At 44.7% G+C, this 26,818-nt stretch overlaps 4 protein-coding genes across 4 annotated transcripts; 2 read left to right on the plus strand and 2 right to left on the minus strand.

Annotated features, from left to right (window-relative positions):
• LOC8059024 (3-ketoacyl-CoA synthase 4) lies at positions 1,190–2,957 on the plus strand. Its single transcript, XM_021454611.1, has one exon. It carries the CDS (start codon positions 1,242–1,244, stop codon positions 2,706–2,708), a length of 1,467 nt encoding a protein of 488 aa, XP_021310286.1. The 5' UTR covers positions 1,190–1,241; the 3' UTR covers positions 2,709–2,957.
• Positions 7,307–8,956, minus strand: LOC8059025 (transcription factor PCF2). Its single transcript, XM_002462642.2, has one exon. It carries the CDS (start codon positions 8,639–8,641, stop codon positions 7,661–7,663), a length of 981 nt encoding a protein of 326 aa, XP_002462687.1. The 5' UTR covers positions 8,642–8,956; the 3' UTR covers positions 7,307–7,660.
• Positions 11,918–15,675, plus strand: LOC110433071 (hydroxymethylglutaryl-CoA synthase-like). The gene is made up of 12 exons (XM_021454684.1): positions 11,918–12,289; positions 12,702–12,808; positions 13,056–13,188; positions 13,361–13,504; positions 13,603–13,761; positions 13,898–13,971; positions 14,067–14,142; positions 14,253–14,308; positions 14,496–14,583; positions 14,673–14,813; positions 14,902–15,051; positions 15,163–15,675. The coding sequence occupies exons 1-12, from the start codon at positions 12,224–12,226 to the stop codon at positions 15,379–15,381; spliced, it is 1,413 nt and encodes a 470-aa protein (XP_021310359.1). The 5' UTR covers positions 11,918–12,223; the 3' UTR covers positions 15,382–15,675.
• On the minus strand, positions 18,935–22,933 carry LOC8054866 (ATPase ASNA1 homolog). Its single transcript, XM_002462643.2, has 7 exons — positions 22,527–22,933; positions 21,430–21,551; positions 21,031–21,181; positions 20,490–20,600; positions 19,910–20,048; positions 19,451–19,566; positions 18,935–19,374 (listed from the first exon to the last, which is right to left on the minus strand). Exons 1-7 carry the CDS (start codon positions 22,800–22,802, stop codon positions 19,198–19,200), a joined length of 1,092 nt encoding a protein of 363 aa, XP_002462688.1. The 5' UTR covers positions 22,803–22,933; the 3' UTR covers positions 18,935–19,197.

The raw sequence follows: 26,818 nt of genomic DNA on the forward strand, positions 1-26,818 counted from the left end.
CCGAAAAATTTGTGTTAAATTTTAGATGGCTATACTTTCACCGTGCATGACCGAGCCGTCCTGGTGTACAACACGCAGGGTATTTTGAATTTTGGAGAAGAGCTGTACAGCTTGCCGTCGCAGCAGCCTGTACATGGCCTCGATTTCGAGGTGCTGCTGAGTGCTGACCAGACCCCGGTGCGATGGTGTACACTCACAGGGCAAAACTAACCACGGTCGCCGGGCTGCCAGCTGCCAAGGCCGTCGCTCATGCAGTCATGCATGCAATGGCTCACCGTACCTCGACCAGCGTAGGGCGTAGCGAGCGAGGGAGACAAGAATGAACAACTCCGTGCGATGCAAGATCTTTGTCAAAGCTGCGACATCTTAACTACTCATTTTAGAAGAAAAAAAAAACAGTTTTTTGTTCTCATAACAAATTAGTATCAGCATCAGTCAAATTTCAGCGAAGCGATTTCTTCCGTGCATCTCTGGCTTTGTTGGAGTTCTTCGTTACTAAACCTGACAGTTGGTTGAGATCCAAACCAAACTCACACCAATCCAAAACATATATATGTGAAAGTCAAATCCAAACCAAATTAGACCATGACTTCAATCATCCACACCAAACCAAATCACTTATGCGCTGGACCCATTAAAATATATTTCTAACCCACCATTTCACCGGCACCTCATGCTATTCTTTATATTTAGCCATAAACAAAAGCAAAAAATAAATAGATAGAATAAAAAATCATTGTAAACTCTATTATTTACAGCCAAACCAGTTCAGCCCACTTTAATAGAGCCCAAACCAAACTGGCCCAACAGCCTTTTCACCCTGTTTCAATCCAAACCAATACAGCCCAAAAGTAAAACCAAACAAAAAAAACCCGATTTTAACAGGTTTATTCGTTACTGGCAGTACGTCCTGGTGGCACATCCTGGAACCATACCTTTCTTGACATGTCCAGAGGTGAGGAGCTAGATCTCAAATATAGGAGCATGCCCAGTACTGTAAAAGCCAAGTCGGACAACCGCTACTGCGCTCTACAGTACCTGCCAACCGCACGATATTCACTGTTTCACTGTGCACTCTCTCTGCGAGAGTCATAATGTACCACTGACCCCCAAGCATTTGGTGCTGCTGCCTTCTGCTATTCTGCTTTCTCATCGTCCACACCACACTCCAAACCCTCTACAAAACCTCACAGAGCCACAGACACAGGCACACACAACCAGCAACGGCGTACGTGGTGACCATGGACATGGACATAGCTCACCGAGACTACCTCCAAGTCACGCTCCACACCATCCTCGGCGTCGCCACCCTCCTGCTCTGCGTCCTCGCCGAGCTCTTCATCTTCGCCTTCCGGTGCCGCACGGCGCTCTACCTCGTCCCCATGGCAGCACTGCTCCTCTTCAACCGCCGCTTCCGGCGCCGTGCCGCGGCGGCCACGGACGACGACATCGGCCTGGTGGACTTCTCGTGCCTGAAGCCGCCCCGCCGGCTCCGCCTCCCGGTGGCGGGGCTGCTGGAACACCTGAGGCTCATCGGCTGCTTCGACGACGGGAGCGTGGAGTTCATGGCCAAGGTCATCGAGGCCAGCGGCATGGGCAACGAGACCTACTTCCCGCCCTCGCTGCACTACATCCCGCCGGCCGCGACGCACGCCGACGCGGTCCAGGAGGCGCGCGCGCTCTTCTTCCCCACGCTCGACGACCTCTTCGCCAAGACGGGCGTCCCGCCGTCGCGCGTCGGCGCGCTCGTCGTCAACTGCAGCGGGTTCTGCCCGGCCCCGTCGCTCGCCGCCATCATCGCCAACCGCTACCGCATGCGCGCCGACGTCAGGACCTTCAACCTCTCCGGCATGGGCTGCGCCGCGGGCGTCGCCGGCGTCGACGTCGCGCGGAGGCTCCTGCTCACGCACAGTGGCGCCATCTCCTACGCCGTCGTCGTCAGCGCCGAGATCGTCACCGTCGGGTGGTACAGCGGCAAGGACCAGGGCAAGCTGCTCCTCAACTGCTACTTCCGCACGGGCTGCTCCGCCGCGCTCCTCACCAGCAGCGGGACGGCGGCGCCGGTCAAGTACCGGCTCGCGAGCCTGACGCGCACGAACCAGATCGCCAACGACCGGAGCTACCGCTCGGGGTACCGCGAGGAGGACGACGAGGGCATCACCGGCTTCACCCTCGGCCAGGGCGTGGGCCGCATGGTGAGCGAGCTGCTGCGCGCGCACCTCGTGACGCTCAGCCTGTCCATCCTCCCATGGCGCCAGAAGCTGCGCTACGTGCTGGCGCTGCTCCTGTCGTCCCGCCGGCGCCTAACAGGCGACAACAACAACAACAAGCTCGCCCGCACCGCGGTGCCGCCGCTGCCCGACTTCCGGGAGGCCGCGGACCACTTCTGCCTGCCGTCGTCGGGCAGGCCGATGATCTGGCGCCTGGGCCAGGGCCTCGGGCTCGGCGAGCGAGAGATGGAGGCGGCTCTGATGACGTTCCACCGGTTCGGCAACCAGTCGGCGGCGTCGCTGTGGTACCAGCTCGCGTACCTCGAGGCCAAGGGCCGGGTCCGCGCGGGCGACACGGTGTGGCAGCTTGGCATCGGCAGCGGCCTCAAGGCGAACAGCCTGGTGTGGGAGCGCGTCGCCGGCCACGAAGACGAAGGGGAGCGCGAGCTGGGGCCGTGGAAGGATTGCATCCACAAGTACCCTGTGAAGGGAACGTAAGGTGCAATGCGATGCGTCCGTCAATCAACAACGTTCCATGCATTTCCAACCGGATCAAGTGATCGATGTTCTTGAAGAAGAAAGCACTTGCTGTCCGTGCCAATCGAGTTTCCTAGCTACGTATATGTGAAGTGAACTCGTGTTTACAGTAGTCAATTGCAATGGGTTTGTGTTTTTGTGGTCGATCAAGTTGTGATGTATATTTTCGGATTTTTCCCATGAAAAAGTTTCGGTGTGTGCAAGTAGAAAGGAATCAACACGTACGAGGGAGGGGCGACAATATCTAGCTGGCTGGCTCTCACCTGCATTTGCACAGCTTGGCTCCAACAGGGTATATTGTACATTTGTTTGTACCACTGTTACTGGAGTAGTACAGTACATAGGCGAGAATAAGGAGTCAAGAACAGTGTCGATGGAATCAAGCGATGGCCCTGGCCGGCCTCCTGCACCAGCAGTAGCTAGTAATGTGCGGCAGGTACGCTTGCCTAACGTTCGTTCTTCGTTGTGCTGATGGCGAGGCAGGTGAAGGAAGACAACGCACGTTGTCAAGAGTTATGACTGCCTATCCTTTATTACCAGTCGACCACAGACGCAGTAAAATATCGTTGTAGCATAGTAAGGTTAAGGTCGCTGAAACTTCATATTAATTTTTGAGCATCTTAACAAAATTAAAACTATAAAGTTGTAGATCTCGCGTCAAGGGCCACAATATTCATACAAAAATCATCTTCATCCAATATTGAGGTACAAGTTTTCTACAAATCCTTGCCGCTGAAATGTGGGTCCCCATAAAATTCATACCAAGTAGGATAAGGGCCGCATAAATGACCGTTGAGATCGACCTTGATGAGACCCGATACAATAGGAAGCTGAAATGCATTTCGAAACTTTAGGGACCTATATGACATCTCTAAGCAACTATGAGGACTGCTGATAAATCTTACTCTTTAATCCATGGCCTAGATGCTTTGGCAATGTGCTTCATGCATGTGTGATTGGGACCCAAGGTGGATGGATCCCGTTAGACGAATCTCGTGAATCTGCGACCGCCTTCTGGTACATTGTCCGCTAGCACGAGAAGGGTGTGTTTGGTTGAGTTGTGGTTTCTAAAAACTTGTTGTGAACATGGAGAAGTTGTTATGGGTTGTGTGCTACAAGAAAGCTGAAAGCCATTTGGCTCAACGACTGTGGCTTCTGAAAAAGTTGTTGTCAGTGGTGCCCCACATGTCATTCTCTACTCTCTCCCTCGTCTTCTCGGTGTGCTCCCGTCAGTCCTAGATGAGGTCACCACGGTCGGTGGCAACCGTGTTGTGCGCTAGCTCGAGGGAGAGGCGGCCACTCTGGTCCGCTACACCTATTACTGGAGGGGGTCACCATCACCATAGAGGGGACTTGTTGCTTCGGCCTATTGCACTGCCTACTGGGAAGCCAGAGACGAGTAGTCATCCCGAAGCCAAGGAAGGGAGGGGCCACGAGATCGCTGGAGAGGGAGCCTAGAGTTGCGCTACCACTGCCTAGAGAGGGAGGGTGCCAGTGAACGTGGTTTCTGCCAAGTCTGAGGAAGTGAGTTCAACGTGGCTTTGTTGTAAAGCCGCCATCGACCCAGATGTACACGGAAGTAGGCCCGATGCTGCACCGCAACCGGCCGGGAGGTGTGGCGCAACAATCGTCAAACCCTAGAGAGGAAACTGGAGGAGAGACGATGCTATAGTGTTTTCTCAAGCACACATGTCTGTAATCACGGATAGGAGAGGAATTGGAAGAAATAAACAAACCGATCATCATAATCTATGGCAAGTGGGTAATTTTTGTAAAAACATCCATCCCGTAGTAACTGGAAGTAGGTCTCTAGGTGCTATGAAATTTGTATTAGGAAAAAACTATTTTTTGTGTACAACTTGAGTGGAATTTTGTTTTTTGATCTTTTGGAAGCACTGTGTACGGATACAAAGCAGTAAAGACTTTTTGCTCTCTTTGCTCTATTGGCCTAGCATCTCTGAAGGAACGCAATGCAAGATTGTTTAGGGAATAATATACAACTCCGTCCCAAAAACAGTTGATGTTATAGGATCTAAATTTTTTAATGAAGTTATTTAGAGATAGAAATGTTACACGTATTTTTTAAAATTCGATTTAAACTTGCGGCACACTCATAGGGACAAAGGGAGTGGGTTGTCTATAGCGCTTTTCGTTTACGTTGTTGGCAAGAGAACTACTGGTAGGTAATACTTAGCTCTCGCAACTCCATGAGCAGAGATGACAATAGGCCTTGATTCTCAATTCTCCGCACTTGAATTCGAATAAAAGGATCACGGAGATTGAGACGGAAAAAAGTTAGTCCCTATCGGGTTATTTATAAGTAGCAAACTAAACTCTAAAATATATGTCTCTTGTAATATAAAATCTTGCTTATCAATTTATTATAATTTGTACTAATTCATCTTTGCTCTACAAATACTCTATTCTATAGGGATGGGTTGCCCATTCTATAATGGGGATGGGTTGCCCATTAGGAAAAATCCTCCACAGTCCACACGGAGATGGGGACGGAAGAAAAAGAGAGAGAAGAAAAACTCTCACGAGTGTTCATGGAGATGAGGATGGAAAATTATCCTCCAATACTAAATTCTCCGCTGATATTTACTATCTAATATTAACAAAATACCAGTAGTCCGAGTCCATCAAGCAACACTAAATGCTCCACATAGAGCTCGGCAGCGCACCCGGAGCCGAAGAGGGTGTCCCCAACAAAGGATTTATTTGAGTCAGCTATTCAAATGCTGATGAGGACATGACGGAGCTGTAAAAAAGAGGAGAGAGAAGACTCACTGGCAACGAACAAATCGTCGATCGATTTACATCAACTGAAGGATATGTTGATCTGCTGGATGAGAAACTTTAAACCAAGTTTGATGACGTCTACAGACATGTTTGAGATTTGAGGTTTTGTTCTAGGCTTTGGACTTTGTAACAGTCTCAGTTTAGTTCCTCTTTGGTTGTTCGAGATACTGGTATCCCAGTTTGTATCCAAACTTGGTGCTTTCTAAAAAGCAGAGGTTTTCTCTTTTTTTAAAAAAATAAATTTACATCAACTGAGGAAACACAGAGGAGAACAGTGGTACCAATAGCCTGCAGAAAGCATGAGGTTTACTCTATAATCCGTGTAGTTGTGACCATTGCGGACACGGGTCAACCAGCTACGTTTCTACAGTCATTGCGGATGCCTTAGGGCAGTCACTATAGTAGAAACTATGCACCATATCCAAGAATACTACGTCATTAAAAATTGTCTATAGAAACTAACTCACACAATGGTAGAGTCTTCATCTAATAAATATTTGACTTTTTTTCTCTCTTATCCCTTTCCTTCTCTCTCCTATCGTTCTCTGCTTCTCTTACAAACTCACGTACACAGAACGCACAAAGTGACGATGGCCTAAGGGGACTGCATGGCCGAGCGCACGCGGCACACAAGTGAGTGCACTGGCGGTCAACAAAAGAGCGCAGGCGCGCAGCAGCATGAAGAGCGAGCGCGAGGAGCTTCATGGCCTGCGCGCGGTGGCCGGCGAGCGCACCCTAGGTGGACGGCAACGGCGAGCGCGCGGTGGCCCACGAGCATAGCCTGGCGGAGGCACGAGCAAGCGCGAGGAGCTTCGCAGCGGCCCGCGAGTGCAGCCTGGTGCAAGCGCGGCGACTGGCGAGAGCAGCCTGGGCGGAGGCGCGTCTTGCGCGGCCAGCACATGGCGGACAGCACGAGCCCTCGGCGGTCTACGCGCGGTGGCCTACGAGCATAGCCTGGCAGATGCACTGACCTGGGCGCAGTACCGAGCACAAGAAACTACTCGTTTCTCCCCAACGCGAAAACGACGGTTTCCTTCTGCATCGTTGCGAGCGTCGACACCGTTTCTCTCTATGAAAACGGTTTCATCAAATTTTGCTCTCTTTCTTCATTAATTAGAATGCCACATCAGATTTTTGCTTAGTTAGCAATGCAGTTATTAGGGATAGAAACTATCATTAATAGTCCATTAGGACTGCCCTTACGGACGTGTTTGGACTGTAGCGTGAAAAAGCTAGTACACGAGGCTAGCACCACTCCTCTCAAACATTCGATTCCGAGAGCGCCTGGCACTAGCCTTGTTTAGTTCCGAAAAATTTCGGATTTCGCTACCGTAGTATTTTCGTTTTTATTTGACAAATATTGTCCAATCATGAACTAACTAGAATCAAAAAATTCGTCTTACGACAAACTGTGTAATTAGTTTTTGTTTTCGTATATATCTAATGCTTCATGCATGTGTTGTAAGATTCGATGTGACAGAAAATCTTGAAAACTTTTTAGATTTCGGGATGAACTAAACATGGCCCTACTAGGATCGTGAAAAGGCTATCTACACCAGGCAGTCACAGTCAGGCACCTCTCAAACATTCGATTTCGAGCGGGTGGGATGTGCATGCCGTAGCCCGTCGCTTCCACGAGAGTGCAGCACCCAAACACGCAAAGGTAGTAGGCAGCTGTAACGAGACGGAGGGTGGTGATGTTGAGCAGGGCACGCGGAACCGAGCCCATATCGCAGAACAAGCTTTTGCCAATGGGCTGCATCCCGATAACCTTAACGGTCATTCAACAACGTTTTTATATAATAATAAATCAGCAACTAATATACTTTTAGTTATGATTTTTTAGCCAAATGGACAGACTCAGTACTAGCTTTTACCCTCTCTATTTTAAATTATAAGTCGTTTTAACTTTCCTCGTACATAGAATTTGCTAATTCTAAAAAGTCAAAACGACTTGTAATTTAGAACAGAGACTAGTGCAACTAGAAAAGAGAATAGAGCTAGACTGATAATTTTACCTACTCTTTGCATTGGAAATATTGGATTACGCAGTTGACTTCAGAATTGCGCCACCGGACCACTACTATCCCGAGCTGGTTGACTTGAGAATGCTACTCTTCCGAACTGGAATCAGTCACGGCAATCTCTTCGTCCTCCCCCTCCCATGGCTGGTAACCGCCTGTCTGCTGGCCTTGTGATTCTCCGTCGCCAACAAGCTGCCCCCCATCGTAGACGGCTTGCTGCTGGAAATTGAGGAATTCAGGATTGGTTGGGAAAGCCCAATAGTGGGTCGGCTGGTTGGCCGCGCCGGCCTGCTGCGGAACCATCCACATAGCCGCCGGCGGTGGAATCATCTGTTTGCGCTCGCCCGTCGCGCCGGGGCTCGGCGCCGGGATGGCGATGAACGGAATGGCGCCGACGGGCGCGGGGGCGGAGGCCGGGGCAAGGCCGCTGGACACCGAGATCGCGCCGCCGCCGTTGGCTTGGAGGAGGGGGTCGGCGACGACGGGGTAGTACGCCGCAGCGGGGGCAGGTGCCGCGGGTCCTGGTCCCGCCCCCGCGCCGCGCGTCGGCTGGAGCTTGCGCCGGCGCTTGGCGTCCGGTTCCTGCTGCTGCTGCTGCTGCTCGCCGCCGGCGCCGTCCGCGGCGGCCGGCTCGGCGGGGAGGCGGAGGACGCCGTCGGCGCCCGTAACGGCGATCGCGGGGACCGTGCCCGTGCCCGTGGCGGCGATGATGGCCGGCTCCGACTGCTGCAGCAGCCAGCGGATGGTCTCGCCGTCGGACTTGTGCCCTAGCTCCCGCGTGAGGCGGGACACCCTATCCGAGCACGCCGCCGCCATTCGTATGCGCCGACCGCGGCCCTCCACCTTGGTGTGCCGGTCGCGGTAACGCGGTGGGGGGCGCGGGTTGGATACCTGGAGTCCGCCACCGCTCAGGAACTCCACCGACACGGGCTCCGGCTTCGGCAGGCCGGACCCGCCCGCCTCCATCGAGACCATCGCATCTACCGCCACGGCTCCCGCCGCACTACCGTTGCCGAGGTAGAGCGCCTTCGTGCCCTCCTCACCCCTGCCAGCCGCCCGGGACTCCATTGAGAGATCGGATTCGCCTCCGCTTGGGCTCCCCTTCTCCGCGTGGGGTCTGTCTCTCTGTTTTGATTTGGCGGCGGCGCCGTCTTTTGGGAGAGAACTCGCCCGGCGTTTTCTTCAATCTCTCTGGATGATGGGTCCCGCAGATAGGGTTAGGGGGCCACCACTAAACGGGCCCGAACTTGCGGGGGCGTTGGAATGGGACAATTCGGCCCACCACCGCCCATGGCAAGTGTAGGGAAGAGAATCTTTTTTATTTTCGATTTTATATATTGTTTAAATAAGGCCTTGTTTAGTTTGGAAAAAATTTTGGATTTCGCTACTGTAGCACTTTCGTTTGTTTGTGACAAATATTATCCAATCATAGACTAACTAGGATCAAAAGATTCGTCTCGCGATTTACAGGTAAACTGCGTAATTAGTTTTTGTTTTCGTCTATATTTAATGTTTCATGCATGTGCCGCAAGATTCGATGTGACGGGGAATCTTGAAAAATTTTGGGAACTAAACAAGGCCTAAATATCTTTTTGGAAAAAAAAATAAATGTCTAGGAAAAAGTAGCAAAAATATATTTATGCAAGCAAGTTTAACCAGAGAAATCTACTGGAAAAATTCAAATATGGCCAAATGAACTGATGGAAAATTGGCATAGCATTTGAATTGACACATGTCCTATTTTAAGGGTGCATTTGGTTTAGGAGCGGAACAGGGATCCACTTTGTCCCGATGTATGGTTGGGAGATAAATAAATGAACCATCCCCAAAAAGAAACTATTCTTCGAATATATCGTCCCTTAATGTCTCTCAAAATTTGAGGTACATGCCATCCCTTTCTGATGGTGTTGAATTTAGCTAGGAATGAGTAACTCGTCGCTAGCTCAGAGCCCTTAATGTGAGCACGTTAGTGGTCACATCTTCGTGTTCTCTGGCGTCCAAGAGAGTGCGGCGAAAACAGTGGGCACATTATCTAGCATTACAAGCTATCTGGCTACTTCGACAACAATCGTTGTGGGCGCCCTTACAAGGAAGGTCGATTGTGTTGTGGCGGTAGGTAGGGATCAACGTAGCATTACATAAAGGCTACAAAGGCAGTTTGCTTTGTAGGCGCCAAATCTCCTCAAATATTGAATTTTGAGACCTAGAGTGAAGATGGATGCTTGCCCCTTGGCAGCAGGACTATAATGGGATAGCCCCTAAATAATTTAAACAAATTGCCTTGAAAAACTAAGTCAGAACAATATAACTGAAATTTAGATGTAACTAACATCCGGACCACCGGACCACATCTCAAGGTCCAACTTGCATACCTATATGCTAGGGATGAAAATGAGATGGATATTTCTTAATATCCGTTCATCCTAAGAGGATCAAAACCCTGTATGTAGAGTCCATATCTTAATCCAGCCATTTAATATTGTATTATATAAAAATCCGAATACCTAAAATCAAAATCTTGATATGTATATGAGATAGATATCGATATCTTACATTGATTCGTATGCAGTTTTGAGATCCAAGAAATTAGGACAAACTTGAATCCTTTATATTTGAGCAATGAGAAAGTATCTTAAAAGTAAGTGAACACTTCACGTACATCCTTGTTCCTAGAATAAATAATAGAGCGTTTGGACGGTTTGGTTTGAGGAACTACCTCATTTTAGATATGATGATAGTGTATCATGGGTTAAACTTTCTAAACTCAGTTAAACTTGAAAGTTTAAAATGTTTAACCATCCCAGACCTAGACCTTTACTGGAGCGTGTTTGCGTGTAGGAATTTCAATTTTCGGTTGCACACTCCAATTTAGGAAACAAATTATTTTGGTTGCCAAAAATGAAAAAAAAAGTAGAGATATTTTCTTCCTCGACTCGGGTGCCCTTGCCCTCGCCGTCACCCACCGTCCCGTCGCGGGCACTAGGGCAAATCCTAGTGCCCGCGGCGACCGCCCTCTTCGCCTCTCCCCACCACCGCCATCTTCCCCACCTCCGATGAGCCTCCTCGCCTTGACCTAGCTCGACCACCCCCAACTCCTCTAAGCCACCAAGCGGCTATTCCTACCGCTTGGACTACCTGCCTCCACCCGGCCGACCATTCTATAACCCATCAAAGTTGGGGAACATAAGAAAGAGCTCGTTCGAACTCTATAAAGCAGATCTATAAGGAGAGAGAGAGAGAGAGAGAGAGAGAGAGAGAGAGAGAGAGAGAGAGAGAGAGAGAAGGAAGAGAGGCTTACCTATCGACAGATCTAGTTGTTCCACCATCGCCGTCGCCATATCCACCATGGCTGTGCGCGTGGAAGGTGGTGGGGCACGAGCGAGGGGAGGCGATGGGGGCGTGGGCACGAGGAGGAGGGCGCTGGGAGGTGCTCGCTAGACGCTGGTGAGTATGTTGCCGAAGAGAGAGAGAGAGAGAGGCTTACCTGTCGACAGATCTAGTGGTTCCGCCACCGCCGCCGCCATATCCATCATGGCTGCGCGCGTGGAAGGTGGTGGGGCGCGAGCGAGGGGAGGCGATGGGGGCGTGGGCACGAGGAGGAGGGCGCTGGGAGGTGCTCGCTAGACGCCGGTGAGTATGTCGCCGGAGAGAGAGAGAGAGACGATGGAGGAGAAAAAGGGAGCTACCACATGGGGAGGTGGTGGCGCGAGCGCAGATGGCCCACGCTGGGAGGAGGTCGCTGGAGTTGGAGCTCCGTGACCGCTGAGAGAAGCTCGTCAAAGATTTGTGTTTGTGTGAGAGAGAGATGTGGGGAGGAAGAGGTGGGAGACGAGCACAACTAGGCGTGTGTGGGCGTGAGTGAGTGAGAGAGAGGGCCACAATGGCGATAGGTGTGGGTGAATAAGTGGGATCCAACGATGGGTACGTGAGCACGATTGATCGGACGGTGGGTGATATGTGTATGCCGCACCTCTAGGGTCTAGGCAACCCTAATAAATTATTTTCGTTATTTTCTTCACAGGGAGCACGGCGTACTCCCTCCGTTCGGGAAAGAATCAATTCCTAGAATCCGTATCAGTCAAAAGTTTGACTAACTTTATAGGAAAGAGTAACAACATATATGACATAAAATACGTATCATGTGAAAATATATTTTATGATGAATATGATGATACTAATTTTATACTATAAATTTTAGTATTTTTTAGATATTTAGTCAAAGTTTAAAGAATTTAATTTTTATAATAATTCTAGAAATTAATTTTTTAGAGAGAGTAGATTAATGTAGTTGCCTAAAAAAACTGGTAAAAAGAACAGGCGCCTCGAGCCGTTTGTCGTGTCTGTGTCTCTGAGCCTGTCACGTGCCGTGCCGGAATCTCGCAGCCATCGATCGATCCAGCAGATGTGACAGCCGCCGCGCCGAGCTGACGCAGCTGAAATTCCTACGAACATATAGATCCCGCATCGTCGACCCATCCGATTCCGTCGTCCTCCTCCCGACGGTACGCCAAGTCCAACGCAGGCGTAGCTCCCGGCCACAGCAGAGCCCACGCCTTGACGCGCTCCGTGTGAGACTGTGAGTGGAGCGTCCGGACGCCGGCCGGCGGCCAGAGAGGAAGCGGATCGAGGAGGCTCGGCTGACTGGAGGAGATGGACCGCAAGGATGTCGGGATCCTCGCCATGGACATCTACTTCCCGCCCTCCTGCGTGCAGCAGGTAAAATTCTTCCCCCCCACTCCGAACTGTGCGCGTTACTGCTTCTGTTCTGCTCTTACGAGCGCCTCCGTTGCGGGGGTGACTCTGATGCTTCCGATCCGCGTCTCCGACGGAAGTATTTGGCTAGATGGGTCTCATGGGTAGATTTTCGTGACTGCCGTAGTGCCGTGCAGTTTAATGCCACTGAAGATCAAATCAATAGTTAGATATGTGGTTTTAAAGATTATATCCAAAATTTTGAAACTCCAGTAAATTTGGAGAGTTTGACCCCCAAAGATCCGTGTAAACACGGGGAAGTGAGCATTTCAAGTAAAACGCGAGAAGATCCGGCTAGCTGGTGTTTATTTAGTGAGCGAGAATTGGGCTCGTTGTTTTTCATTCAAAAATCGCATAGCTGATGACTTTTATGTAGGAAGCACTTGAGGCCCATGATGGGGCGAGCAAAGGGAAGTACACCATTGGGCTCGGGCAAGATTGCATGGCCTTTTGCAGCGAGGTGGAAGATGTCATCTCAATGAGGTATGTTCTTTTTTTAATAGCCTATAGGTTAAGCAAGACTGTTAGTCTGTTGCATGTTTATATTCACACAGATCCCTCTCCCCATCTAGTTCAGAAAAGGGGAAAAGAAAACTTCCCAATGCATGCATTGTGTTGTGCGGGAGGTGCATATAGTTGGTATTCTAAGGGAGTATGCAGTTGCTATTTTGGATTCTAAGGGGGTTTACATTCTGATTTGAATTCTAATGGAAAAGCTAATTGCTTGCAGTTTGACGGTTGTCAATTCCCTGCTGAAAAAGTACAAGATTGATCCCAAGTTAATCGGTCGCTTGGAGGTCGGAAGTGAAACAGTTATAGACAAAAGTAAATCCATCAAAACTTGGCTGATGCAGATTTTTGAGGTTTGTTCATCTAATCTAACTATTTAAAATTTCCCAAGTAGCATCAATACACATGTACAAATACAGTATTTTCATGCCGACTACACCTTTTTAGTAAAAATCTTCATTTGCTTTTACTCATTTAGTTTTCCCAAAAAGTTAATTTTTGTTAGCATCTGTTCACAAAACGCAGGAAAGTGGTAATACTGACATTGAAGGCGTTGACTCCAGCAATGCATGTTATGGTGGGACAGCAGCCCTACTGAATTGTGTGAATTGGGTCGAAAGTAACTCCTGGGATGGCCGTTATGGTCTTGTCGTTTGCACGGATAGCGCGGTTTGTCATCCAGCCTTCCCTTTAAGCATCAGTTTTGTAATTGGTTTCTCCTTTTAGAGCGCACAATCACTTTCTGCCATCTCTATTGTGATGTTCAGGTTTATGCGGAAGGGCCAGCTCGTCCAACAGGAGGTGCTGCTGCTATAGCAATGCTCATTGGTCCTAATGCTCCAATTTCCTTCGAGAGCAAATATAGAGCTTCTCACATGGCTCATGTTTACGATTTCTACAAGCCTGATCTTGCAAGTGAATATCCGGTTAGTTTTCGATTCATAAAACAATTTATACTATTTTATATGCATTGCCCTAAACTTCAGAGTCCAGACCCTAGTGAATGTTTCTGATTATCCACCTTAGAGTTCAACATTGTTTATAACAGCACATTCATTCCAGGTTGTTGATGGTAAATTATCCCAAACATGCTACCTGATGGCTCTAGACTCATGCTACAGACAGTTCTGCAACAAGTGAGCTGCTGCAGCTTTTCCCCTTTTCCTTTTAATAAATTAAATTAGATTTGCTTAAGATTTCTCCCTTGTCCCACTGCAATTTCTGAAACTAGGTATGAGAAGATCGCGGGTAAACAATTCTCAATTTCTGATGCAGAATATTTTGTGTTCCATTCTCCATACAACAAGGTAAGATACATATAACCAAGGGCTTTAAATGAATATCAATAACTGCTCTGAAAATTTTCCCCTTTTTTGTTGTTTCTAGTTTCCTTAATTCTCTTCTTCTGTTATTACAGCTCGTGCAGAAGAGTTTCGCTCGACTTTACTACAATGACTTCATGCGCAACTGCAGGTTTGTACTCTTTTATTGAGCTTCCTCCTTTTCTGAGAAAAGTTAAGTTTTTCACGATTTGTTTTAGGCCAAACAGTATATAGCAATCAGTTCTGGAGAATCTTACAATGTCAGATGGAGGGTACTCTTTTGTAATCCACATCAAGTCCAAGCTGATCTTTTAACTGAACTTCTATACTTTTGCCAGCTCTGTTGATGATGACGCTAAAGAGAAGCTCCAGTCTTTTTCAAATTTGACTGGTGAAGAGAGCTACCAGAGTCGCGACTTGGAAAAGGTATTTTATCATTTTGTGAGGAAATTCTATCATGTAGGAAATTTGTGGTCCGATGAAGTCTGATGAATTTTTTTCTGCCAACTTTGCAGGCCTCACAACAAGTTGCAAAGCACCTCTATGACATCAAAGTTCAGCCATCGACTCTGCTTCCGAAACAAATTGGTAACATGTATACTGCATCCCTTTATGCTGCATTGGCATCTGTGCTATATAACAAGCATGATAGTCTGGTGAGCCCTGAACTTTAAAGTATTTTTTTGGGTCGTTCTGTAACCATCGTTCTTGGATGCTGATAATTAGCTGTGTATTTCCTTACAGAATGGACACAGAATTGTGATGTTCTCTTACGGCAGTGGCTTGACATCCACTATGTTTTCATTGAGGCTGAACAATGGTCAGCATCCATTCAGTCTATCAAACATTGCTTCAGTTCTTGATGTCACCGAGAAGCTTCAGTCAAGACATGAGGTAAGCCCTTCCCATTCATGCTTATTATCCACTGTTTCTAATTGACCCATGCCCTTCAGTATCTTTCCTTGCACGGCGCTTGACATGTTATCTCCTACCTCTTGCAACCAGACCTTGCCTGAAAAATTCGTTGAGACACTGAAGCTGATGGAACACAGATACGGCGCAAAGGACTTCGAGACGAGCAGAGACACCAGCCTGCTGCAGCCAGGCACATTCTACCTCACCAAGGTCGACTCCATGTACAGGAGGTTCTATTCCCAGAAGCTGGCCGAGGAAACAGGCGGCGGCAAAACCAAGTGCTGCAACGGCTTCGCAAATGGCCACTAGTGGTGTTCATGCCGTGAATTGCTAGGTCGCCCTGCACTGTTGTTCATCATTCTCCGTATTTTGATAATGCTCGTGGTTAGCGTTTAGTCTACGTGTTTCTGAAATAATATAATTGTTCTTTGAAGCTGTTCCCCCTAGATCAGCTAGTTTTTGTATCTTATTTATCTGACCAATGAGATTTATCAGTCTCGACATTGTTTCTCTTTGATTCTTCTTCCACTAGCAAGAGTTCTTAGAAATTAGTACCCCCTCCATTCCAAATTTCAAACTATAATACATTTTGGCTTTTCTATATACATAGCGTTTGCTTTGTATTTAGATACTAGCAAACTTATCCGTTGCAAACTTGTTTGTGCATTGCAACAGAAGATAAAAAAAGCTATGAAATGTTACTTGTTCACTTAGTCAAAAAAAATGTTACTTCAACTTGCTACACAGCTCTAACGACCGCAACCACTTAAATGTGTATAGGTGCTATTTTTGATTTTTTGAGTGGTTGCTGCACCGATATCTATTCAATTTTTATCCTTTCTATAAAATTTAAGAGTTGTATTTTTTATTTTATGATGGCCATGATATCCATAATATAAGTAAATATTAGCAATATTATGACAATGTCTTATTAATTCTGTATTGAATTAATTTTTTATCTTCATTTTTTGTTGTTGTAAGGCATAAAAATATTTACTCATAAATATATCATAACATTAGTTTCTATAATATTCATGTGTTGATATAGTTAAATATCAAGTTTCATGACTTCTTTTGAGGATCCATAAAAATATGCAATATTATCTTATTAAAGTATCGTGTCAAGAATTGGTCTCTTTGTTGATGAATACGAAGCATGACCGAGACCTTTCTTGATTTCCACATGTTAGCGCTGGTCTATCGAAACGTACAACTTGGAGATTTGCACTTGTATATGCCGGATAACTTGGAGAAACATCTAATTAGATTAGATTGGATGACAGCAAACAGCTCAAGATTTTGATTTACTGTTTGATTAGTTAGACCATCAAATGATTCATGTTATAATAATAATTTATTAATTACTTAGTGATAGATTTTTTTGTCGAACTTTTGAAGACCCATGATACTTTTATTATTTATTTTTTGTCTTTATAAAAAGGTAGAATTATATATCAGAAAAGAAAAAAATAACATAAAGGGAGGCACGGGGCGCCACAATCCACGAGTGTAGGCGGCACTTGATACGGTACATACGCACTATGGATTATGGAACACCTCCGAACTCCGAATAGGACAAAAAAAACGGAAGAAGAAAAGGAGACGGAAACGGAAAAAAAAAAGTGGACAGAACACTGTTTGGACGAAAAATTGTTTTGATGACAGAAATTGTTTTAATCGGTCAGTAAAAGTAGAATAAGTGTTTTCTTTGATATAGATTCTTTCAGAAAATTAGGTTTGCATAATTTATTTTTGATCAGATGCACATTTGGGAACGGGAGACGGAGACTTTTTGGAATCAAGGTATCGCGCTAGGCAAGAGCTATCAGTAGCACCTATATATACTCCTGTAGGTTTTATAGGGGCACTCCTAATGCAGAAAGTATTATAGTTTCTATCTATAGACATTTATTATAGTGTTATCTAAGCATTTTGCTGATGTAGCAAGATAGTTATTGAAGATTGAGAGAGCAAAAAAATCATCGAAACCGGATCTAAGTTAGAAACCATGTCTTCACGAGATCCAAGACATGAAGTGATACAATTGGTTGAGATCGGAGAGAGAATGAATGTGATTGGATAAAAAAATATTCTGTAGAAACTATTTATTGAGACCATGGTTTCTATATATATATATATATATATATATATATATATATATATATATATATATATATATATATATATATATATATATATATATATATATATATATATATAATGTCTATAGAAATTAATAAGTATAAAAACCACAAATAGTTTCTAGCATTGGGATTGCCCTACAAATGAGTAAGGATATGGTTCCCAATAAAAATGAATCTTTCCCCACACAACGTAAGGAAAAATAAAGAGTGAGGACAGAACTTAATGATTCCAATGCAAATGAGTAAGAGGCGGAGTTTTCAATGTAAATGTATAAGGCCTTGTTTAGTTCCAAAAAATTTTGCAAAATAGGAATAATACCACTTTCGTTTTTATTTGACAAATATTATCCAATTATGTACTAATTAGATTCAAAAGATTCGTCTCGTCAATTCCGACCAAATTGTGTAATTAGTTTTTATTTTCGTCTATATTTAATATTTCATGCATGCGTCTAAAGATTTGATGTGACGGAGAATCTGAAAAATTTTGCAAAATTTTTTGGAAACTAAACAAGGCCTTAGAGCATCTCCAAGAGACTAGGTAAAATTATATTCTAAACTATAAGATTTAGCCATTGTGTAAAATAAAAAACTCATTCAAAACATAGAGTTCCACAACAGTCTTGGTATAGGATAGCTAGTGAGGATGACATGCTATATATGACAAGTGAAAGTTTAGGAATAGCAAACTTGCTATTTTAGCAAACCAGATAACACACCTGTTGGACTTTAATTTTTGCTTTGAAAATGTAAAAGTAGCCTAGATAACATGGATAGCATATCTGTTGCTAAGGACATGATATTCAATGTAAATGTATACGGGAGAAAGAAAGTACAAAATTGGGTAGGGTGATTTGGAAATAGTATGAGATTCTAAGTGAGATTTTGAAAACGGTTGGAAGAAGTTAACAAATGTGCTCTAATTTAGCCACTTGAAAAACTCATTAATTTACCAATGATTTGTCTGGAAACTATTAGGGGTGCTCTGACCTTCTAGTCAAAATCCATTCCCCACAAGGCCACAACCAAACTGTCAAACTAGGTGCTGTTTGGTTGAAGCACCGTAAGTGGATCTGGATACGCAAAGGGACAAAGGGAATGAGTTCCGGCCGTATCTGAAACGGAACCGGTGTCCTTGATTTGTTGGGTTCAGCACTTCAGCAGATGGTGAGGGAGGAACTCTTACGCTCGATGGTGGGCGGGATCGGCCGTAAATATCATTGGACCGTCCAACCAAACACCAAATAACGGCATTGATTGACGCTGTAAACAGTTTACACCGAAAGGAGTTACCTACCGATTACCGAAACCAGAGCTTGGGTAATACCACTTCCAAACTGCAGTACGTATTTCCCCAAAACTCAAAAGGCAAACTTTGTTCTCCAAAACTCAAAAGGCAATCTTTGTTCTTCCAAGACTCAAAAGGGAAACTTTGTTCTTCCAAAACTCAAAAGGCAAACTTTGTACCGTGTCTGGATTATCACCAACCAAAGGCCTTACAAGTGCTAAATGCTAACTAAAAATTAGCTTTAGCCCGTCCAAACAGCGGGCTAATATATGGGTTGATTTTTGGCCAAACCTTCAGGTAGCTATTATTAACCAACTAGCTAGCCAACTTTAGATAAATTAGATTAATTTTTAACCCAACTAGTAACTAGTCGGGACTACTTCATCCAAACATGCCAATCCATCCCTTGACCAAACAGTAACAGGGGGAATGGATTCTAGAACTGATCTTCACTTCTTCAGAGTTAAGACACCCGAATAACCGGCAAAATGAATGGATCTATACAACTCGTGTGAATCAAACACTCTCTGCCGATAGCTATTACAAATCTAAACATTTCGATGGGGAAATATGATTGTGAAATCAATAAGAGTGTAATGACACAAAAAAACTGAGCGTCTCTCTCTAACTCTGACTCTGTATTCTTCATAGCTTCTGTCAGGTTTTACACACCTTGACCTGTGAAAAAAAGGATCACGCTGACTGCTTGCCTTTCCTAACCCTATCTAATTCTGCCTCAGCTTCTTGCAGTGCAGATTTTAATAAAGTTATTCTCTGTTCGAGCTCCTCGATGGTGCCCCTTTTAAGATTAGACTTGTATGGTGTAAGGAAGTGCTGGGAAAAGTTTTGTAGAGCTTGAACACCACAAACCTAGAAAATGCATATACAAGCACTTACAAACATTGTAAGCTTGAACAAGAAATGCAGTGGGATAGCGAAGACTTACCTCTTCTGAAAGCAAAGGAAGCTTGGAAATGTTGAAGTCATCGTATAACATATGGAACTGATCAATGTATTTCTGTTGCATTTTTATCCGTGCTTTTAGCAGTTTTGACTCGACAGCTGCAAGAATGAAAAAAAAGAGTAGATTAAAACAACTGGACAACTGGAGATATTGATATCCGAAGAAAAGATCCCTAAAGTACATTCCTTTTCTGCTCCTATCATTGACGAATAGATTATTTGGAAGATGTTTTGTGCTGCCTTTTAGAACTTTCCTTTTACTTTTTTCTAGTTTCAAAATAAAGAACCTCTAGGTTTTTCAGCCATACTACCAGAGCTCATGAGAACAATTTTCTTTACTTGAAGAATAGGTCCTAATGAAATCTTAACTGAATGTGGTGGATTTAATTTTCCAAGAAAGCTTCACGTCAGTGAAATTGACGAAGCTGATTTTTGTACTTACCTTCCTCATCAAATATAACTTGATTAATAATAATATTGTGTGAATCAATCTCAAACTTTGCTAACTCTTGCACCAATCTCTCTGTTTCATACAATGAAAGAAATTCCGGGATACAAACACACACAAAAGTTGTCAAGTCCTGGGAAGAAAACAAAAATGGAAGTCAGAAGGGGGTACCATCAACAGTGGGTGCCTAAAAAATGAAGAGCATGCTTGGTCAGTTCATGTTCACCCAGCAGTGAACTTGTGTGTTTAATTTGGACAGGTGGAGAAGCTATCCTAGAATGCCTTAAGCAGAAATTGATCTGTACTACACAAACTGTATGTTTTGAGCATGTAGTGTGAGTCAAGTTTACAATCTAAACTTTTGGTTTTAAGCAAGAAGAGCAATCAACTCAAATCTTAAGAGCACTACTGCTTTATTTAGTTCCAAGTTTCACTATCATGAGTTTCCCATGTGTGTTCTCACTATATCTTTTAACTAGTGACAATATTTTGAAACCAGGTACAGTATAGCACAATCTTGTTACTGGTAGATTAAGGAGCATATCTGCTTCCTATACAAGGTAGGAAGTCTTACTGGATCTTTAAATTGCCTGTTCACTTGCTCGATCACGTCCTTCATACCCTCAAGTTTCCCAAGCATTGCATCCTCGTTCAGCTCATCGCCAAGACCAAACAATCGACTGGCCTGCCAAATGCATTCATTATTATATTAGCTATACATGTATGTTCCCATCTGTGTAGGTCCAATGAAGAATCTGCACATGCAAAAGTTTGCCATGTACATATTACCGTTTAACCTCAGTATGAGCAAAGGTATGTCATCAAGTCAATATTTCTTTATTTTCTTTGCTTTTTTCCCCAAGGAGAACTCACAATATCATAGTATTTACGATACTGAAACATCAGAAAAAAATTCTTTGGGATAAGCTTGGCGATTCAGGCTCTGTTGAGCGCATCACAAGATATCTCATATCATTTATTTGGTTATAATTTAAAGGTGCAACCCAATTCCCTTAATTAATTGATATGAATAGCATGCTATTTAGAGAAGCAAATAACAAATCAAACACATGCCCTAGCAACTTAAAAAAAAGGTTTTCCAGTATATAAAATACCTGATTCAACAGACCGCCAAATCTATTTTTCAACTCCATCATTTTCTCAAGACCCTTCTCCAGGGTTGCTGGGAACTGAAGCAACCGCAATGTATGCCCCGTAGGAGCAGTATCAAAAACTACAACGGAGTAATCCATTGTTTGGACTAATCTGCAGTGAGGAAAATATCATATTCAGAAAATTGCTGGAAGCCAAGAAGTACCATTTCCGGGAATAACAATGATAGTCAAAATATAACTGCCTTAACATATTGGAGACATTGAACAGGTGGAATTAGAAAGGGTAGCAAATGAAATACAAAATGGATGGTAATGAAAGTAACTGGTCATATTGGGAAGAATGGCAAACAACTGAACAGAGGAAAACCTTTTTTTTAATGCAACAGAGCAAAACCTTACTTTAGCATTTCAGCAAAACTCATAGCTTCGTCTACTCCTGGAATCGCATTTGTCAGTTCTGAAAGGAATCCCTCCATTCCTTCATTGGATAAATCATCATTTTCTACCTTTGGGTCAATTTCCTGCAAATAAAGTTATGAAATGAGACTATTCAGCCAAATACCAACTCTAATAACATGAATCAATCTACCTTTTGAAAAATGAATCAAATTAATGAAATGGCAGATTACTCTTAAAAACAGAACTCATAGGACAACAAATGAAACTTGTTTTGCTTTGTATATCATTTGTGGGAATACAAAGAAATGACTACATAGATTTGTATCAGTATCATGCTTGACGTGGATGAAAATACAAAGAAAATGAGGCAAATGCTAAAATCTGGCGCTTAGTCGATGGTCATACATTTTTTTAATACCCAAATCTGGAACATGTTCTTGTAATAGAATGGGTATTCTGTAAGCCAACCACCTAATTTGATATTAACCTCTTCTTAGCATAAAGAAAAAAATATATATTACTAAAGATTAGGTACTTCTTTAGTTCTTTTGTACAAGTCTGCTACCTATTCTTCAACTTCTGTATTCAACTCAAGAAATAATGTGGAAATCACCACCACACTATTCAAGGAGCCTAATCACCACTTGGGATGGTTCATGAAGATGCAGGCCCCATCAGTGAGCAAAAATCCTGTGACTGTGACCCACATGCCTCAAAGTACAAACTATACAAGCACAAACCCAAACCAACCCGAATTGGTAACTTTGCATCTCGTATGGCCTGGCCTAGGCAAATGCCTATGACTTCATGACTTCCATACATGGAAAACTAAGGGCGACATGCGACTTTTCTATCTGCATACTGCCTCTCTCCTCAGACAACCCTGCTGACATCCCCTCCCGAAAATTCGGTGAGGTCCGATTTAATCAGGCAATCACCATTCGCCAGCACACGCAGCCTGCCCATCCAATCCTCACAAGCACCACCGAATTGGGTGGGTCAAGTGAAGACGACCCCGCGAGAAGAGTCAATTGGAGCCGTGAATAAAACGGAGAAAAGGATGGGCGAATTTTGCTATTCTTTTCTGTGTTTATTACCATGGCGTAGAGGTTGGTGAATCCGCGGACGAGGGTGGGGAACTTGGTGAAGCGCTGCTGGAAGGCGTCGCTGAGGTTGTGCGCGGGGTCGGTGGAGATGACTAGCACGGACTGGCGGACCCCGGCGAGGAGGACGGAGAGGATGGAGCTGCAGGTGGTCTTGCCGACGCCGCCCTTGCCGCCGACGAAGACCCACTTGAGGGAGTCCTGGTCCAGGAGGTTCCGCACCGTGGGCTCCGGCGCGTCGCCGGCGTCCACCACCGCCGCAGACGCCATGCTCCGATACCCACGCGGTGATCGGGGTGGGCGAGAAGGGGATGAGATCTGGTGGAGTGGAGAGGAGGCAATCGGCGGTGGCGCGACTGCTGGGGGGCAGAAGCGGTACTGGAATTGTCGAGGTGGAAAATACCTTTCCTCTTCTGGACGTTTTCTTTTCACCGTCTATTGTCGTTTATTTAATTATTAAATATTTTAATTAAATTCCCGGTGGCTAACAAGATAAAATTTCTCACAAAATTTGTTTCACAATACTACTGTCGCATTTAAGGTGCTGTTTCAGAGTACATACGACAGAGCATCCTTGCAGTTGCAGAGCTTTTCTGGCCGGGAGGAGTGATCCAACAGTTTAATTGCTTTCGTGTAGGCCTTATTGTTTCGTCCAAAAACTGTTCATCTTATTTCATTGAATATTTACATATATGTATGGAATATTAAATATAGATAAAAAAATTAATTGTACAGTTTGTATATATTTTGCGACACGAATTTTTTAAGCCTAATCAGTATATAATTAGGCACTAATTGCTATACTTACACAACATGTGAAGTAAACAGGCCCTTAGTCCTGCTAAGTTTTCTGCATTTAAAGAAAGCACTTCGAGAAACATATCCTCATTTTGTAGGTTTAGAAAAAGATAACAAATTCCATGTAGGATTAGAGCTAGAGTAAATTGAAGTGAGTTGTCTTGTGAGTACACGTATACCCAATATGTATGGTAAAATTATAATCTCCACATCATGAGTTTCCACGAAAATGTTAAAATCACATATTGTTATACTTGACGAGAGCATAACTAACACTCCAGACATTATTAAGATACAATATGGTACAAACATACCTCACAACAATAGCAACCAAAAATTTATCATAGTTACGGACTGTAACTCAAATTCACATACTCTCTCTTCACGTTGTAATGTCCAAATGGCTAGAGGGAGGGTGAATACCATTTAAAAAATCTACAAATTTCAACTAGACAAGTTGATTAGTAAAACAAAAAGCGAAGCTATTCTAGCACTAGCACAACTAAGCTATGCAAGCAACCTACACAAGTCTAGCAAAAAAGCTAAACACTAGTTACAACAAGAAAGCACAACTAGAAGCTTGCTATACTCCTAAACAAGAAAGCTAAGCTAAACAAGTTACACAACTAGCAAGGTATACACAAAGGTAAAGGAGAGGGGAGTGATTGTTATACCGACGTTTGTAGAGTAGAAATATATCCAATCAATCACGTGCACAATCACAAGAGAAACCTCGGCAAGAGATGACACAAGATTTTTTATCGAGGTTCACTTGCTTCCCGGCAAGCTACTCCTCGTTGTGGCGATACACCCACTTGATGGATCACGAGCTAATTGACAATCCAAAGCCAAACCCTCAGCGGGTGCCGCACATCCACTCACAAGATGGGGATCCTCCAAGCCACCAGCAATCCACTAGAGTAGCCAATTGCGATCTCCCGCGGGGAAGGCTCAAGAACCCCTCACAAATCACTTGGTGAGGCTCGAAACAATCTCCAATCACGAGCTCAACACCACCGCTGCTCCAAGCCGTCTAGGGCGTCGGGAAACACCCAAGAGTAACAAGAAATCCACAGCAAACTCAAGAATCAAGTGCCACTAAATGCAACTCTCAAAGCAATGCACTTGAATCTCACTCAATCTCACTAGGATTGGCAATCAAGCAAGGAGATGAGTGGAGGGAGTGTTCTCTAGCTCAATGTATGCCTCAAGTAATCAAAATGTGCAAGAGAGGGCCTCCCAAAGCCAGCCACCTTCTATTTATAAGCCCCTCAAAGAAACTAGTCGTTGGCTGTTTTCATTGGGCTGAAAACGGGGTCACCGGACGCTACTAAGTGAGCACCGGACGCTCGACCCCCTGCGTCCGGTGCACTGAGGTTGGCCACGTGACCGTACTGAGTCTCGCGTGTCAGATCCTAACGGTCACCTGCAGATCACCAGACGCTCTGCAGGTCCACACCGGACGCGTGCTCACCAGACGCTGGGCACTGGACGGTCCGGTGCTCACCGGACTCGTGCGCAGAGAGGGTTGCAAAAACCCCTCACACCAGACGCTAACCACCGGACGCTCTCAGAGTGCGTCCGGTGCTCAACCCTAGCAGGGTCAAGCACACCGGACGCTGAGGCCAGCATCCGGTGCCTCCGCACTCAGCGTCCGGGTGAGTGTTTCTCAGTGAGAAAACACTCCCGTGACTTCTCAAAAGTTCCCACCGGCGCAATAGAAAATATACACTTAATTTTCTCAAAAGCGCCGAAAGTGCTAACACCAACAAGTGTCCACCACCCAAGTGCATGTGTGTTAGCTTTTCACAAACATTTTCCCAAAGGAGTTAAGTTAGCACTTTACTAGATCCTAATGCATATGCTCAAGATATGGACCTAGTAGCACTTGATTAGAGAGATGACCGTGGTTTCCCCTCTTGATAGTCGGCTATCTATCCTAAACCCGGTCAATCACTTCTCTACTCATCTTAGACCGGCAAAAGTAAAACCCTATGTTTATACCTTTGCCTTGATAACTTTGCTCCTCGTCTATCACCATGATCTTTACTCATGCTTCATCCCTTTGTGATCATGTGGCCACCTTTCCATACCACCATGCACCTTCATCACATGTGTTGCTATGCCTAACTCGAATCACTTAAACACAAGGCATTAGCAGCTTGGTGTCATTAATTACCAAAACCAAACTTGGGCTTTCACACGTCTTCTAAAAAGTTTAAACTAACAAGAAAGACACACATATTTGTTTAATGTTTCAATGCTCCTTTTCACTTTGAGGCATCCTTAGGCGGTATACGTGGAATAGGAGTAAGTTGTTGTTTTTTATTTAATTGCGTTAGTAGAATTCAAACTCAAGATGTTTGGTTCCAATACCATATTGAGTTTCTCCCTTTTTAGAAGCATAAATCGAGGATTTGAAGCATAAAATTTGTTTTGGATTTGAAGCACAAAATCCTCACTTTTTCAGCTACCATATGTTTTATGTGCATTAATTCTAAATTCAAGAAGAATGAGAAGTGATAGGCATTCTATCTTGTCTACCCGTATAGAAGACAACTAATAAGGAGGGTCACCAGGGGGTCAAGATCATAGGCCAATGAGGAGGATCACTAGGGTGTACATCACATTGCCAAGAAGAAGCACAACCCTACTAAACAGCAACGACCTAAAGTAGGACCTGTTGGATCACGCGCTGAAGTAGACTAAGAAAATCTACACGACGGTCGTGGACCTGATGATGACGCCGAGAAAACCTCCAAACCGCTAGCCCTACACTTACACGGTGGCACCATCGCCCATGTGACTAGGGCGGTCTTAGGCTTGCAGTTTGGATACGCTGAGACAGGGTGAGGTCTTTTTTACCTATGCCTAGCAAACTTGTCCTTGTGGGGGGGTTCGAACTCGAGTCGCCAGGGTGCTATTGAGAGTCTGAGACAGCTTGACCACCCATTCTAACGTTCGTTCGTGTGGGTGTTGATCGTAGATATGCAAATAGCTTCGTTCCCGCTCCTCTAGATCGCTAAGGATGCGAGATAATGCTCCAACAACACCTCCAACACCCTAGTAAGTAGTAACTCACAATGCAATATGTGTTCAACACCTCAAGCAATTATAGTTCAACATGGTTGTGATATTGGCTAGGTAGCTCACCACATGTCTGAAACCTGTTGAAGTTGAGAGTAAGGGTGGTTTGATCTGCTGCTAACATAATAATCCGTAAAACTATACCCCAAACGTTCATCAAATTTCTTCAGTATCTTTTCAGACTGCATTAGTGTTAATATCGACAAACTCTAGGAGCTTCACAAGATCCAAACCAACTTCTAGGCTTACCTTAGTTCAGAACTTCAAAACTACATGAGATCATTTGATGGCCTTGTAATTTATCCATTTATTAAATGAAATGACTATTTGGAATTGTCATTGGAACTGTGAAATATACCCTCAATTAACTTTGAGAACTCCTTCAAAACACGTTGGCAGTC

The sequence above is a fragment of the Sorghum bicolor genome, chromosome 2 (genome assembly GCF_000003195.3).
Source record: "Sorghum bicolor cultivar BTx623 chromosome 2, Sorghum_bicolor_NCBIv3, whole genome shotgun sequence".
Taxonomy (NCBI): domain Eukaryota; kingdom Viridiplantae; phylum Streptophyta; class Magnoliopsida; order Poales; family Poaceae; genus Sorghum; species Sorghum bicolor.